The following is a 17,751-nucleotide window of genomic DNA, read 5'->3' as shown; positions in this document are numbered from 1 at the left end:
GTGATTTCCTCATGCACAGGACCGTGATTTACCTGACAATGAGGCAAGACACCGAATGTTGGTGTTATCTTTGTTTTAGGAAGATGGTTATAGTTAAGGATCATCGGGCCACTTACCTCCTCCAACTTGAGGACAGTATTCTGGCTCAACTTTCCCTTTCCTCTGAAATGAATGTTTAAAAAAAACCCACTTGTGATACCAGTCACATTTGATGTGTGTTATGTGATTAACTCAGTTTACATCAGGTTCTGTTCTTCACCTGATGCAACAGATGACAAGTGAGGTGAAGACCAGGAGAGCAGCACCAACTCCTGCAGCTGCCGCCAGGGTCCATTTTAATCAATCAATCAATCAATCAATCAATCAATCAATCTTTATTTATATAGCGTCTTATACAATCAAAATTGTTTCAAGGCGCTTTCCAGAATCCCAGGGCCTGACCCCAGACAAGCAACAGTGGCAAGGAAAAACTCCCCTTTAACAGGAAGAAACCTTGAGCAGGACCAGGCTCATGTAGGGGGACCCTCCTGCTGATGGCCGGCTGGGTAAAGAGAGAGGAGAAGGGGGAGGACAGGTAGAGGATAGGTAGGAGAGGAGAGGAGAGGAGAGGGGTAGAGGAGAGGAGAAGTAGAGTGAAGGGGAGGTAGAGGAGAGGAGAAGGAGAAGGAGGAGTCTTTTCCCTCTTCTCTCTCTTCCCCTTCTCCTTCTTTTTCTCTTTGAGGATTCTCTTTAGAGGATCACCAGAGCCATACCAACACACACCCAAAATATGATGTACAATCACTTCAGCGGGGCCGGAGGTCATTATGCAGCTCCGAGGGCGGCAATACCTGTAAATAAATAGAGGGGGGGGGGAAGCAGAAAAACTACATAAGAATCAGCATAACTAGTCTGCTTGATGAGGAGAGGAAAGGAGAGGAAAGGAGAGGAGAGGAGAGGAGAGGAGAGGAGAGGAAACCATGACCCAGTGGAGTGACAGAGGCCTGTCAGGTGATCATGTTTCCGGACCCCAGCAGCCTTGGCCTATAGCAGCATAACTAAGATGTGACCTAACGATTAGATGACCCCCTAAGTATGATAATTTGTCTGTCTATGATAGTAACTGGAACTACTGAATTAGTAACAATAAGCTTTTTCAAAGAGGTAGGTTTTGAGTCTGATCTTAAAAGTAGCGATGGAGTCAGCCTCCCGTACCTGGACAGGGAGCTGGTTCCATAGCAGGGGGGCCTGGTAGCTAAATGCTCGGCCCCCCATTCTACTCCTGGAAACTCTGGGAACCACAAGTAGACCAGCATTCTGAGAGCGGAGCGGTCTATTGGGCTGATAAGGTGTCACTAGCTCCTCCAGGTAGGATGGAGCTAGGCCTCTGAGGACCTTGTAGGTCAAAAGAAGGGTTTTAAAAATTATTCTAAATTTAACGGGCAGCCAATGAAGCGACGCCAGTACAGGAGTTATGTGATCTCTTTTGTCAATACCTGTCAGAACTCTGGCTGCAGCATTTGGATCAACTGGAGGCTTCTTAAAGAGTTGTTTGGACACCCTGATATAAAGAGTTACAGTAGTCCAGCCTGGAAGTAACAAATGCATGGACTAACGTTTCAGCATCATGCCGCGTCAGCAGTTTCCTGATCTTTGTGATGTCCCTCAAGTGAAAAAAGGCACTTCAAGAGACTAATTTAATGTGTGAGTTGAAGGAGAGATTTTGATCAAAAGTTACTCCTAGGTTCCTCACAGAGAGACTAGATGTTAATGAGATACCATCTAGAGTGATCATGTGATCTAATCTATCCCAGAGAGGTTCAGGACCAAACACCATGACCTCAGTTTTTCCTGGGTTAAGGAGGAGGAAATTTGAAGACATCCAGGACTTTATGTCTTTAAGACAGGTCTGAAGCTTCACTAACTGCTCTGTCTCCTCGGGTTTCATGGATAAATAGAGCTGAGTGTCATCAGCATAACAATGAAAATGTATCCCATGCTGCCGAATAATGTTCCCTAAGGGAAGCATGTACAATGTGAAGAGGATTGGTCCGAGTACAGAACCTTGAGGAACTCCATGGCTAACCCTACTGTATGAGGAGGGAACACCATGGACATGGGCAAACTGGTATCTATCAGATAAGTATGATCTAAACCAGTCTAGTGCTGTCCCTTTAATCCCAATCACAGGTTCCAGTCTCTGTAACAGGATGCTGTGATCAACTGTATCAAAAGCAGCACTGAGGTCCAGCAGAACCAGCATAGAGACCAGTCCATGATCGGAAGCTATGAGAAGATCATTAGTGACTTTAAGAAGTGCTGTTTCTGTGCTGTGGTGAGCTCTAAAGCCTGACTGAAACATCTCAAACAGGCTGTTCCTCTGCAGGTGCTGCAGTAACTGAGTCACCACCACTTCTCTAGAACTTTAGAGTTAAAAGGAAGGTTGGATATCAGCCTATAGTTTGCTAAGACGTCAGGATCCAGTGATGGTTTTTTAAGCAACGGCTTAATCACTGCCACCTTGTAGGACCGGCCGGGGTACATAACCTGACACTAAAGAACCATTGATCTGGTCCAGGATAGAACTGCCTATCATTAATGAGGAACTCTGAACTCTGAGTGTCTTTTCAGGAGATCTAACATCTCTCTGAGTGTTCACAGCACAGGAGTACTTTCCTGCATGCTGAGTTGTGACTACATCCAGAACCAGGTGTTTGTTTTGGTGCTCTGGCAGCTGTAGAAGTTGATCATTCAGGTACCAGATGTAGTTCTTGTTGTTGGTCAGAGGACAGCTGGTGCTGCAGGTCAGTTTGACTCGATCACCTTCTGTCATCTCTGTAGATGGACTGATGTTGACCTTTATGTCTGATTCAAATGCAGAAAACAGATATTTTCACACATGTTTCAGACAGGAAAGCACTTTATCATGTAAAGTGATTCACAAAACTGTAGAAATGATCAACAATTTTGCCTCTGCTGTTTTCCACACATTCATGCTAAAATTTCAGCACTAATTTACATGAAAGTTAGCACATTTCCTATGAAAGATAACTTTTATTTAACTTCAATTTTGATTCAAACTATTTACTTATTGGATGGCAAAATGAGAAAATCTTGTATTTTGATGTGGCTCAGATACAAAGCTCTCTCGATTTAAGCTTGTTTTATATTTTAAGATCCAGATTTACCTGTAACAATCAGAACTGTTCCGGGTTTCTGACGTGTGTTGTCATCTTGGTGCCTGAATCTGTATTCTGCTGAGTCACTTTGCTTCACAGATTTAATTGACAGTGTGTTAATCTGCTTCTCTTGGTCCTCATGATATGTAAAATGATCAGTTTTCAATACATTCATTCTCTCCTCCTTCTCACCATTCCAGATTATTATATACCAGTGTTTAGCCTTGGATTTTGTGTATTTTGAACTGGAATATTTACTTGAGATGTTTACTGAGGAACCTTCCAAAGCACAGATTCTCTTTTTTATATAATTCACAGTCAGGCAGGATTTGTCAGCAGCACCTAACAGATGAAAGCAAAGACGGTGTCAGTTTTGATGAAACTCAAAGGAAATTCACTTTAACCTTGACATTTTTGAGTGGATTCTTTAATTATGATTTTTTCTGACTGTTGCATGTCAAATTCATATTTACATATTTTTAACAGTAAGGATTTATGATAAAACCACATCAAAACTTTATCTTGTTTCTATGTTCAGGCCACGGGTTTGGTGATACTCACAGACTTCATCAGACTGCAGCTCCTTGACACCACTGACAGCACACAGGAAAGTGTCTTGAGAAATGTTGGGTATTGGTTGTAATGGGTCTATATGCATTTCTCTGTTCTTGTACCATTGAGTGTTTGTGGGAGGACACCTGGTGTTACAGCTCAGTTTGACATGATCCTTCCTTGGAGTCTTTTCAACATATATTTCTGAGAGAAGATGGTAAACATAGAATCATGGTTAAAAGTAGAAAAATACAGATAACACATATAAACTGAAGAAGAAAACCTGTGATAATGCAAGTGAGGGTACTGTAAATGGGAACTACGTAACAGTAACAAAACACAAACAAATCAAGAGTAAAATGATGAAAGGATCAGTGTTGTGAGAGGATTGATTGTGAGTGATGAAAGTGAACCTGTGGGGTGTAGCAATACTCTATGCCTTGTACAGTATATATCTCTATGAGAGACGAGACGAGTGTATCCTTTCTATTGTTTTAATCCACACACACAAGTACTCCCCAAGCACGTAAAACATCGGCACATTAGTTCCACTTATTGGTTCCTACCAATATTCCTACATCTCCCCCTTTTAGTGAGTTGCCACATTTCTTTTAACATCAACAACTGTTATTTTCTTTTACTGTACTTACAAACACAAATATCTCTGTATAACTTTAACTCAGGAATGTACAGTATGCAATAATCAATTAGCTTAGCAACTGGAGTACATTTTGTCTCATTTCTTTTAAACAAGTCAAACAATCAACTTAAAGGCACTTTCCTATCTCGGGGTCAGGGTAGACGGCCTGAGTCCCCAAAGCTGTGCAGGGGTTATTCTGCCCTGTGTGACCACAGCTTTCTATGTAAGACGGATTATTATTATAAGTCCATTTTCACTGGTCTTCTAATCATGCGCCCTGATCTAGTCACAGTAGGAGTCTCTGGAATGACCCTGATGTGGGATCGGTTTCTCCGAAGACTTCCTGAGGCCAACTCGATGTTGTAGGACCTTGGTGTCTGGGCTGGACCGATGTGATGACCCCAGGTTGCTCGGTGTTCTTCACCCAGACTCTCTGTCCTGGTCGGAGCTCCTGTCTGCTGTGCCCGGTGTCTTTTGTTGAAACAGGATGCTTGCTTCTCCTTCATTTCCTGATTCTTCTCTCTGAAAGCTTGTAGATCAGGCCATCTCGGGTCCAAATTCTCCTGACTGACGGGCAGGGGTGTTCTGATGTTTCGACCCATCAGGAGCTGTGCAGGAGATGCTCCTTGCGCCAAGGGTGTGGCCCTGTAAGCCATGAGGGCCTATGTGGATCCTCTCCCTTCCTCAGGAGAGATTTGACTGTCCCCACAGCCCTTTCTGCCTCTGCATTTCCCTGAGGATAACGGGGGCTGCTAGTCACATGTTGGAATTCGTACTCTCTGGCAAAGTCCGCAAACTCCGCCGAAACAAACTGAGGACCACCGTCCGTGACCAGGACCTCCGCGACCCCATGACGTGAGAAGATAGCCTTGAGCTTCTCCATTACAAAGGCTGAGGTAGTGGAGGTGAGGTTAGCATCTCCACTTGCATGGAGACAGGGATGACGAGTCGGTCACCTTTCATCAGCAGTCCATCAGCAAGTAGCAGGTCCTGTCGATACTGCCAGTACAGCTGAAGCTCTGGTGTGAGAGCCTTCCTTTGGTCAGGCCATCCATTTTGCACCAGGTTCTTCAGTCTGTTGCAGACACTGTCTGTATCCTGTGCAGTTCTGATCTGAGCCAGCCTCCCTTCTGACGCAGGTAGGTGCTCCACCACCTGGTTGACATAGGCACCAACATCCTTCTCCGGTTGTTTTTCTTCCGGCATCGGTGGTGCTCGGATTGGAGCCCTGGATAGTGCGTCTGCTGTGATCAGGTTCTTCCCTGGCACATGCTCAAGCTTGTAGGTGAAGCGAAGCAATTGCAATCTGAACCTCAAGATTCTAGGGGGCAAGTCGTCAAGGGCTCTGCTGCCCAGTAGGGAAATGAGGGGCTTGTGGTCTGTCTGTATGAGAAAGTCCATCCCTATCAGGTATGATTGGAAGCGCTCACACGCCCAGGTTAGCGCCAGCGCCTCTTTCTCTATTTGTGCGTGCCTGCACTCTGCTTCTGTCATGCTGCGGGATATGAAGGCGACTGGGCGCCATTCACCTGACAGTTGCTTCTGTGACAGAACCCCTCCAAGTCCAAATGAGGAAGCGTCCGCTGCAACTTTTGTCGCTCTGTTCGGACTGTACTGAGCCAGGATGGTGGGTGAGCTCAGCTCCCGACGCAGCTCCTCAAATGCCCGCTGCTGCATGCTCCCCCATGCCCAGTCGCTGTCAGCCTTGAGCAGCTCTCTTATGGGCTGTGAGAGCTCTGCAATCCTTGGTGAGAACTTTCCCACGTAGTTAACCATGCCTAGATATCGTCTTACACCTGCGATGTCTGTTGGTGTGGGCATGTCAGTGATGGCTTTAATTTGCTTGGGTCTGGTTCCAGGCCCTGAGCACTGACAATGTGGCCTAAGAACTTGACACGGTCCACAGCAAATTCGCACTTGTCCTCATTGAGTGTCAGTCCTTCCTGTTGAAGTCTCTCCAACACTTTGCTCAGCCTGTGGTCATGTTGTTCACGCGATGTCCCAAAAACAAGGATGTCATCTGCATGACACACGGTACCCTCCAGTCCTGTCAGCATTTGTGATAGCCTCTTCTGAAAGTGTTCGGGAGCGGACGAAATACCGAATGGCAATCTGTGAAAACAGTACCTCCCGAACGGTGTGATGAACGTTGTCAGGGGGACTGATTCTGGGTGCAGTGGCACCTGCCAGAAGCCAGCTGTGGCGTCACGTTTTGAAAACAGAGTCGCTCCTGACAGCTTGGCGAGGGTTTCGTCAACTGCAGGTAGGATGAGTCATTCACGACAGACATAGTCATTCAGATGGGTCAGATCCACACAGATTCTGATTGTTCCATTGGGTTTTAGTACCACAACAATCCCTGCGCACCACTCTGTCGGCTCATCGATGGGCGCTATCACTCCCAGGAGTCACCATTCTCTGGAGCTCCTCTTTGACCTTGCCTAATAAGGGAATGGGTACACGCCGTGGGCAGCGACAATGCATAGGGCTTGGCGTCCTTTGACAGCTTAATTTTGTACATGCCCCGCAGGCATCCTAAGCCTGTGAAAACTTTGGGGTACAGCCTTTTAATGTCAATTTGTTCCTTAATGCTGTCAACTGTGTAGGCCAGCTGCAGTGCTTCTATTGCTGGCAGACCAAGTAGCGGGGTGGCTAACTTTTGGATAACAAACACTGGCTGTTCAGTTGTCTGCTCTTTGTATTTTATAGTGCCATTGAACTGACCTTTCACTTGTAGAGCGTTGTCGCCTGGTCCCAGCAGTCTTTTCGTTGCAGTGGTGAGTGGCCCATGCTGCTGCTTCTTCGAGTAGACTTTAGCTGGAATAGCTGTCACATCCGCTCCTGTGTCCAGCTTAAAGGTGGTTTGTTGGCCATTCAATATCAACGTCTTCTGCCATGTCTTTGACCGACCACCCGCCGACACACTTCCCAAGAAAACAGTCTCTACCTCCTCTTCCTGGATTTCATGCACACTGCTTGGCTTTGTTTTGCAGAGGGCTGCATAGTGGCCTTTCTTGTGGCATTTACGGCATTCTGCATCCCTTGCAGCACAATTGGTCAGGGAATGTGACGGTGTTTTGCCACAACGTCCACAGCCTCTTTGCTCTTTTTCATGGTTCCTTGAACCCTTGCCTTGGGCACCTTTCGTGTGCTTTTGAAACTTTTCTTGTATTTCATCATGTCCACATTAGCTTCATTGTGGTCTGGACCACCTGTGTCACGCACAGTGGGCTGTTGTTTCTTTATCTCCTCATGCTGTCTTATTTTCAGGACAGCTTTGGCCAGCGTTAATTCACTGTCCATCTGCAGGCTCTCTGACAGGCCCTGGTATCTTATGCCTACCACCAACCTGTCTCTGATCATTTCTTCCTGCATTGCACCATAATTGCAGTGTTCTGCCAGTTTGTAAACTGCAGAAATGAACGATTGGCCGATTCACCTGGCTCTTGGCTCCTTTTGTTAAATCTGCACCGTTCATAAATCACATTGTGCTTGCAAATGAAGTATTTTCAAAAAGCCTCTTTTACTGGCTTGTATTTCTTCTTGTCTTCTTCACTTAAGCCCAGTGTACACAAAATATCATCAGCTTTATCACCCATGGCATAAACTAATGAATTGACTTGATAGGCTTCACCTTTTTGGTCCAGTCCAGCAGCAACTCTAAACCTCTCAAATCTGCGGATCCAGTTTGGCCATCTTGGAAAGTCCGAGAAGTCAAAGTTCTCTGGTGGGCTTATGGAGAACGGGGAATCCATCCTCTTCTTTGTGTGTCGTTTTCTTTTTTCCAAAAAAAAATCTTCTTTTCAAGTCAACAAAATATGCAGGATCACTCTCGATGCAGTCTTTAATAGCACCGTCAATTTCAGCTTGATTCGGCCGTTTTCAGAAAGCTACTACTACAGTATCTAACTGCTAGCTAGTTCGCTTATTAGCTCCGAATGGCCGACCAGCCTCACTCATCAAAACGTCCGTTTCTGCTCCGAACAAACGTCTTCTCATCTGCCTCCGAAAATTACGGTGACTGGACTCGATGCTTCTGACACCATGTAGCAATACTCTATGCCTTGTATATATCTCTAAGAGAGACGAGACGAGTGTATCCTTTCTATTGTTTTAATCCACACACACAAGTACTCCCCAAGCACGTAAAACATCGGCACATTAGTTCCACTTATTGGTTCCTACCAATATTCCTACATGGGGTACGTGATGAAGCAGGGTCCTTTCACTGAAGTGTGGTTGTACAAACACATTCTCCCATCATTGTAGGACACCGTAAAGCAGGTAGATGAGACCCACTCTGGGTGGAGAGAGAACTGGTTGCTGGATTACATTCAGATTAAATAAACTGCAGGATTACTTGGTGGTTGAAACGCCAGCGAAACATAACTGACCCACTGTGACTGCAGGAGGTTGAGAGCCTCGTAGCCTTTGATGGCGCAGGAGATCTGACTGTTTTGTCACTGGTGACCATCTCTGGTACCATGGAGACCTGTCTTGATAAAGAAGCTCTGAGTTGTACCAGATGTAGCAGCAGGTCTGTCAGTCAGCGTACAGGCGGTGCTGCACATCAGTGTACCGTCTGTCCGTCTGTGGTGGGAAACACCTTCACCTGCAGGGCTGAGATGAAGAGAAAGATACAGAGAATTAGCACAAACTCGTCCCTTTCTCTTTAAAGTTAGTCAGTCATCAAGTTTACCTGTAACAGTGAGATGAATGTGGTCTTCATGGCAGTTTTTGGTTTTTCATTGCAGCAGTAAGAGGTTTGTCGTCCTTTGTCAAACCCATGAATGATAAAGTCGGGTGGGTATCTTTAGATATCTGTGTGTTTTAGGCTACTTCCATTAACAGACACATCTGTCCAATTGGTTCATTCAGCTTGAACCATTTTGGGATTGTAGAATGTTCAGCTGAGCAGGAAAGATTCAATGAAGTACCTTTTAAGGCACAGATGCTGCTGCCTTCCCCAGAACCCCTTCAGCAGAGAGAAGCACAAGTGAAAACCTGGAGGGCACCATTAACTTCATGCACTGTTAGTTTTGTCATCAAACACCACAGGAGGTTTATAAGCTTATGATGCTTTTGATGTTAACTAAACTCCAACTCACAAAGTATCAAACATAGATTCTCTCTGACAAACGCACAAAAAAATTATTCCTACCTGACTTGAGGATGAAACCAACCACGGCAAATACAGTTTTGTTGAAAACATTGCTGTTTTCAACTTAAAATGTGTTTTAAGATTAATATGAAACTACCTTTAACGGCAACAAAGTAAAAACATACAAGTATGATCTACTGTATGTTACCGACGCTCTTCTTATGAACTCAACACACATCTGTTAAAACAGGAAGAGAACTTTGTAAAGTCGGCATGTACCTTCAAATCTCCACTTCCTGCTATTATTGTCGTTTTAAAAAGGACCTCTAGTGAAGCATCCGTGTCATGCATTTTTATAGATTTTCCATGATCTTGTCCTTTACATTTTATTACAAAGTTGCTGCAGTGAGCTAGAAGGTCAAGGACAGAAATATCTGATTTCATTTTAGCTGTGGTGACCCGGCCTGAAACCATCACATACATACGAGCTTTAAGAGCTGCGTTAACACCCAACACAGGACTACAACCATTATAATGAAGCCAAAACTATTGCATATTTAGATGTCTTTTAATGTTGTTTCCAGTGTCAGCAGTGGTGAGAGTTAGAAGACAGTGAGAGAGCGGAGAAAGAGCGGCATAGAGATCATCGGTGTGTTGTCGGAGTGAAGTGAAGTCTGCTGTATTGATGATCATCTTGCTCTGTTTTTGCTGTTGCCACATTTTCATAGTGGCTCTCGGGGTTTGCTGAGGAGAAACCACCACAAGATTTATTCTCAAATCCAGATGCAATTCAGTGTTTTCAGTCTGAAGTCACTTGTTATACAATTAGAAACACGTGAGGGAGGGGTCTTGAGTGATAACTTGAAATATTTAATGAACACTGTATATATTTACCATCTCAGTGTTGTCTGACATCCCAGGCCAAGAATGTTGATTGGAAAACTTGCTTTTTCTGATTTTAACCAAAAAGTCCTGAGTTAATATACAATATAATACAAATGAAACAGTTCTTGAATTAACAATGACCATTTTCACCCACATAATCCAGATGATGACAAGTGAGGTGAAGACCAGGAGAGGAGAGCAACCCAACTCCTGCAGCTGCTGTCAGGGTCCATTTTAATGAGGAACTCTGAACTCTGAGTGTCTTTTCAGGAGAGTTTTCAACATTTAATAACAACTATCACATGTACAGTGTTACAAAAAAGAAAAAAAAACGGAAATGGCATTAGCCTATTGGTAACAAGTGCCTCGTCATCGACACAGCCGTTTCATTTCTCACATTGTTAAACACAAACACCAAGCATTGTAGTTCGATTAAAAAATATATACATATACAAATATAATAATTTGGGGCATGTATGGTTACATAGGGTGGCTAGTGTAGGTTGGCATTTTCCTGTTTTGTTAGCATGCCCTAAAAATCAATTGAAGGAATTTGCAGCTTCAGAAATATGTCAATAACAGCAGATGACTAAGGTTTTACGTGTGTGCGATAATGTCGCGACAGAGTATTATTGCAAATAAACTACTTTTTAACAAAGTGTTTGCATCAGTGCACCTTTCGAAGGGTAGGATGTACAAAATGGCGGTGTACAAAATGATCATCGTAATTCGTCCATGCTACATGAACACAATACAATTAATATTTTCTTTGTGTTCCTTCACATATTGAAGAGTTTAATAGTAGGCTGCTACTACACAGCAGCTCAAAACTGCAGAGCATCACAGTGATGATCCTTTCAGGTAAGTTCACTTCACAGAGCCTATACTGTATTATTATGATTATTATTATGTTATTATTATTATATTATGATTATTGCATCTATATAACTGTGAAAGACTGTCTAAAATGCAGGATAAAGATAAAGTTCAGGTCCTTACAACTGTGGCTGCTAAATTATATTTTAATGTAAGTGTATATGAAGCACATCTGCTTAATTTTATCCCATCTTCTATCAGTGAATAAGTTGCAGTTTTATTTCTGTCTTATCAGCAGGAAAGGAATCACAAACTGGGGACGATGATCAGTCGTGGTCCCACCAACGTTATGGTCTCAGACTAAAGACTAAGATGATTAATTGTATAAATACTTGGAGGAATCAGAAATTACGCTATAAGATGCTTGTTCATGTGCAGCGGTTCCTCAGACAGACAACAGCATAAGGGATGTGCTGTTCCTGTTGGTGCTGATGAGGTTGGACCATGCTGTCAAGAGGATCCACATCAGTCTGGGGGAAACGTATGCTGCTGTAGTAAATGCCATTCTCCTCCATGGGTTGATCTGTGATTTCCTCATACACAGGACCGTGATTTACCTGACAACGAGGCAAGACACCGAATGTTGGTGTTTATGTTTGTTTAGGAAGATGGTTATAGTTAAGGAGCATCGGGCCACTTACCTCCTCCAACTTGAGGACAGTATTCTGGCTCAACTTTCCCTTTCCTCTGAAATGAATGTTAAAAAAAACCCACTTGTGATACCAGTCACATTTGATGTGTGTTATGTGATTAACTCAGTTTACATCAGGTTCTGTTCTTCACCTGATGCAACAGATGACAAGTGAGGTGAAGACCAGGAGAGCAGCACCAACTCCTGCAGCTGCCGCCAGGGTCCATTTTAATGAGGAACTCTGAACTCTGAGTGTCTTTTCAGGAGATCTAACATCTCTCTGAGTGTTCACAGCACAGGAGTAGTTTCCTGCATGCTGAGTTGTGACCGCATCCAGAACCAGGTGTTGTTTTGGTGCTCTGGCAGCTGTAGAAGTTGATCATTCAGGTACCAGATGTAGTTCTTGTTGTTGGTCAGAGGACAGCTGGTGCTGCAGGTCAGTTTGACTCCATCACCTTCTGTCACCTCTGTAGATGGACTGATCTTGACTTTTATGTCTGATTCAAATGCAGAAAACAGATATTTTCACACATGTTTCAGACAGGAAAGCACTTTATCATGTAAAGTGATTCACAAAACTGTAGAAATGATCAACAATTTTTGCCTCTGCTGTTTTCCACACATTCATGCTAAAATTTCAGCACTAATTTACATGAATGTTAGCACATTTCCTGAGAAAGATAACTTTTATTTAACTTCAGTTTGATTTGAACTATTTACTTATTGGAAGGCAAAATGAGAAAATCTTGTATTTTGATGTGGCTCAGATACAAAGCTCTCTCGATTTAAGCTTGTTTTATATTTTATGATCCAGATTTACCTGTAACAATCAGAACAGTTCCGGGTTTCTGACTTGTGTTGTCATCTTGGTGCCTGAATCTGTATTCTGCTGAGTCATTTTGCTTCACAGATTTAATTGACAGTGTGTTAATCTGCTTCTCTTGGTCCTCATGATATGTAAAATGATCAGTTATCAATACATTCCTTCTCTCCTCCTTCTCACCATTCCAGATTATTCTAGACCAGTGTTTAGCCTTGGATTTTGTGTAGTTTGAACTGGAATATTTACTGGAGATGTTTACTGAGGAACCTTCCAAAGCACAGATTCTCTTTTTTATATAATTCACAGTCAGGCAGGATTTGTCAGCAGCACCTGACAGATGAAAGCAAAGACAGTGTCAGTTTTGATGAAACCCAAAGGAAATTCACTTTAAACCTTGACATTTTTGAGTGGATTCTTTAATTATGATTTTTTTCTGACTGCTGCATCTCAAATTCATAGTTATATTTTTTAACAGTAAGGATTTATGATAAACCCACATCAAAATCTTGTTTCTATGTTCAGGCCACGGGTTTGGTGATACTCACAGACTTCATCAGACTGCAGTTCCTTGACACCACTGACAGCACACAGGAAAGTGTCTTGAGAAGTGTTGGGTATTAGTTGTAATGGGTCGTCTTGATGCATTTCTCTGTTCTTGTACCATTGAGTGTTTGTGGGTGGACAGCTGGTGTTACAGCTCAGTTTGACATGACCCTTCCTTGGAGTCTTTTCAACATATATTTCTGAGAGAAGATGGTAAACATAGAATCATGGTTAAAAGTAGAAAAATACAGATAACACATATAAACTGAAGAAAACCTGTGATAATGGAAGTGAGGGTACTGTAAATGGGAACTACGTACAGTAACAAAACACAAACAAATGAAGAGTAAAATGATGAAAGGATCAGTGTTGTGAGAGGATTGATTGTGAGTGATGGAGAAAGTGAACCTGTGGGGTACGTGATGGAGCAGGGTCCTTTCACTGAAGTGTGGTTGTACAAACACATTCTCCCATCATTGTAGGACACAGTAAAGCAGGTAGAGGAGACCGACTCTGGGTGGAGAGAGAACTGGTTGCTGGATTAAGTTCAGATTAAATAAACTGCAGGATTACTTTGGTGGTAGAAATGCCAGCGAGACATAACTGACCCACTGTGACTGCAGGAGCTCTGAGAGCCTCGTAGCCTTTGATGGCGCAGGAGTATCTGACTGTTTTGTCACTGGTGACCATCTCCTGGTACCATGGAGACCTGTCTTGATAGAGATGCTCTGAGTTCCTGTACCAGATGTAGGCAGCAGGTCTGCCAGTCAGCGTACAGGTGGTGCTGCACATCAGTGTTACCGTCTGTCCGTCTGTGTGGGAAACACCTTCACCTGCAGGGCTGAGATGAAGAGAAAGATACAGAGAATTAGCACAAACTCGTCCCTTTCTCTTTAAAGTTAGTCAGTCATCAAGTTTACCTGTAACAGTGAGCTGAATGTGGTCTTCATGGCAATTTTCTGGTTTCTCATTGCAGCAGTAAGAGGTTTTGTCGTCCTTTGTTAAACCCGTGACTGATAAAGTCGGGTGCGTATCTTTAGATATCTGGTGTTTTAGTCTACTTCCATTTACCAACACTTCTGTCCACGTGGTTCCATCCAGCTTGAACCATTTTGGGATTGTAGAATGCTCAGCTGAGCAGGACAGATTCAATGAAGTACCTTTTAAGGCACATTGCGGCTGCCTTTCCCCAGAACCCCTTCAGCAGAGAGAAGCACAAGTGAAAACCTGGAGGCTCACCATTAACTTCATGCACTGTTAGTTTTGTCATCAAACACCACAGGAGGTTTTATAAGCTTATGATGCTTTTGATGTTAACTAAACTCCAACTCACAAAGTATCAAACATAGATTCTCTCTAACAAACGCACAAAAGAATTATTCCTACCTGAGTTGAGGATGAAACCAACAACGGCAAATACAAGTTTTGTTGAAACCATTGCTGTTTTCAACTTAAAATGTGTTTTAAGATTAATATGAAACTACCTTTAACGGCAACAAACTAAGAACATACAAGTATGATCTATGTCGCCGACACTCTTCTTATGAACTCAACACACATCTGCTAAAACAGGAAGAGAACTTTGTAAAGTTGGCATGTACTTTCAAATCTCCACTTCCTGCTATTGTTTGTGGTTTAAAAAGGACCTCTAGTGAAGCATCCGTGTCATGCATGCATTTTTATAGATTTTCCATGATCTTGTCCTTTAAATTTTATTACAAAGTTGCTGCAGTGAGCTAGAAGGTCAAGGACAGAAATATCTGATTTCATTTTAGCTGTGGTGACCCGGCCTGAAACCATCACATACATACGAGCTTTAAGAGCTGCGTTAACACCCAACACAGGACTACAACCATTATAATGAAGCCAAAACTATTGCATATATAGATGTCTTTTAATGTTGTTTCCAGTGTCAGCAGTGGTGAGAGTTAGAAGACAGTGGAGAAAGAGCGGCATAGAGATCATCGGTGTGTTGTCGGGTGAAGTGAAGTCTGCTGTATTGATGATCATCTTGCTCTGTTTTTGCTGTTGCCACATTTTCATAGTGGCTCTCGGGGTTTTGCTGAGGAGAAACCACCAAGATTTATTCTCAAATCCAGATGCAATTCAGTGTTTTCAGTCTGAAGTCACTTGTTATACAATTAGAAACACGTGAGGGAGGGGGTCTTGAGTGATAACTTGAAATATTTAATGAACACTGTATTATATTTACCATCTCAGTGTTGTCTGACATCACAGGCCAAGAATGTTGATTGGAAAACTTGCTTTTTCTGATTTTCAACCAAAAAGTCCTGAGTTAAATACAATATAATACAAATGAAACAGTTCTTGAATTAACAGTGACCATTTTCACCCACATAATCCAGATGATGACAAGTGAGGTGAAGACCAGGAGAGCAACACGAACTCCTGCAGCTGCTGTCAGGGTCCATTTTAATGAGGAACTCTGAACTCTGAGTGTCTTTTCAGGAGAGTTTTCAACATTTAATAACAACTATCACATGTACAGTGTTACAAAAAAGAAAAAAAAAACGGAAATGGCATTAGCCTATGGTAACAAGTGCCTCGTCATCGACACAGCCGTTTCATTTCTCACATTGTTAAACACAAACACCAAGCATTGTAGTTCGATTAAAAAATATATACATATACAAATATAATAATTTGGGGCATGTATGGTTACATAGGGTGGCTAGTGTAGGTTGGCATTTTCCTGTTTTGTTAGCATGCCCTAAAAATCAATTGAAGGAATTTGCCGCTTCAGAAATATGTCAATAACAGCAGATGACTAAGGTTTACGTGTGTGCGGTAATGTCGCGACGGAGTATTATTGCGAATAAACTGCTTTTTAACAAAGTGTTTGCATCAGTGCACCTTTCGAAGAGGTAGGATGTACGAAATGGCGGTGTACAAAACAATCAACGCAATTCGTCCATGTTACATGCACACAATAAAATTATTTTCGTTGTGTTCCTTCACATATTGAAGAGTTTAATACTAGGCTGCTACTACACAGCAGGTCAAAACTGCAGAGCATCACAGGTGATGATCCATTCAGGTAAGTTCACTTCACAGAGCCTATGCTGTATTATTATTATATTATTATTATTATTGCATCTATATAACTGTGAAAAACTGTCTAAAATGCAGGATAAAGCCTGTTCAGGTCCTAACTAAATGATCAATTTAATGTAAGTGTATATGAAGCACATCTGCTTAATTTTATCCCATCTTCTATCAGTGAATAAGTTGCAGTTTTATTTCTGTCTTAATCAGCAGGAATCCACAAACTGGGGACGATGATCAGTTGTGGTCCCACCAACGTTATGGTCTCAGACTAAAGACTAAGATGATTAATTGTATAAATACTTGGAGGAATCAGAAAACTACACTTAAGATGCTTGTTCATGTGCAGCGGTTCCTCAGACAGAAAACAGCATAAGGGATGTGCTGTTCCTGTTGGTACTGATGAGGTTGGACCATGCTGTCAAGAGGATCCACATCAGTCTGGGGGAAACGTATGCTGCTGTAGTAAATGCCATTCTCCTCCGTGGGTTGATCTGTGATTTCCTCATACACAGGACCGTGATTTACCTGACAATGAGGCAAGACACCGAATGTTGGTGTTATGTTTGTTTTAGGAAGATGGTTATAGTTAAGGAGCATCGGGCCACTTACCTCCTCCAACTTAAGGACAGTATTCTGGCTCAACTTTCCCTTCCTCTGAAATGAATGTTAAAAAAACCCCACTTGTGATACCAGTCACATTTGATGTGTGTTATGTGATTAACTCAGTTTACATCAGGTTCTGTTCTTCACCTGATGCAACAGATGACAAGTGAGGTGAAGACCAGGAGAGCAGAACCAACTCCTGCAGCTGCCGCCAGGGTCCATTTTAATGAGGAACTCTGAACTCTGAGTGTCTTTTCAGGAGATCTAACATCTCTCTGAGTGTTCACAGCACAGGAGTAGTTTCCTGCATGCTGAGTTGTGACCGCATCCAGAACCAGGTGTTTGTTTTGGTGCTCTGGCAGCTGTAGAAGTTGATCATTCAGGTACCAGATGTAGTTCTTGCTGTTGGTCAGAGGACAGCTGGCGCTGCAGGTCAGTTTGACTCGATCACCTTCTGTCACCTCTGTAGATGGACTGATCTTGACTTTTATGTCTGATTCAAATGCAGAAAACAGATATTTTCACATACGTTTCAGACAGGAAAGCACTTTATCATGTAAAGTGATTCACAAAACTGTAGAAATGATCAAAATTTTTGCCTCTGCTGTTTTCCACACATTCATGCTAAAATTTCAGCACTAATTTACATGAAAGTTAGCACATTTCCTAAAAGATAACTTTTATTTATCTTCAATTTTGATTCGAACTATTTACTTATTGGATGGCAAAATGAGAAAATCTTGTATTTTGATGTGGCTCAGATACAAAGCTCTCTCGATTTAAGCTTGTTTTATATTTATGATCCAGATTTACCTGTACAATCAGAACAGTTCCGGGTTTCTGACTTGTGTTGTCATCTTGGTGCCTGAA

At 42.6% G+C, this 17,751-nt stretch overlaps 1 protein-coding gene across 1 annotated transcript in view; it reads right to left on the bottom strand.

The window, feature by feature from the left end:
- The window catches only part of LOC130526837 (B-cell receptor CD22-like), a 33,982-nt gene extending 19,259 nt beyond the window's left edge, over nucleotides 1-14,723 (bottom strand). The window contains exon 1 of the mRNA XM_057034809.1: nucleotides 14,596-14,723. Coding sequence (XP_056890789.1) covers nucleotides 14,596-14,647 — 52 coding nt within the window. The 5' untranslated portion in view covers nucleotides 14,648-14,723. The remainder of the gene's footprint in view (nucleotides 1-14,595) is intronic.
- Nucleotides 14,724-17,751: the final 3,028 nt, after the last annotated feature.

The sequence above is a fragment of the Takifugu flavidus genome, chromosome 6, assembly GCF_003711565.1.
Source record: "Takifugu flavidus isolate HTHZ2018 chromosome 6, ASM371156v2, whole genome shotgun sequence".
In the NCBI taxonomy this organism is placed as follows: Eukaryota; Metazoa; Chordata; class Actinopteri; order Tetraodontiformes; family Tetraodontidae; genus Takifugu; species Takifugu flavidus.
This window is presented reverse-complemented; position numbering and strand designations above follow the sequence as displayed.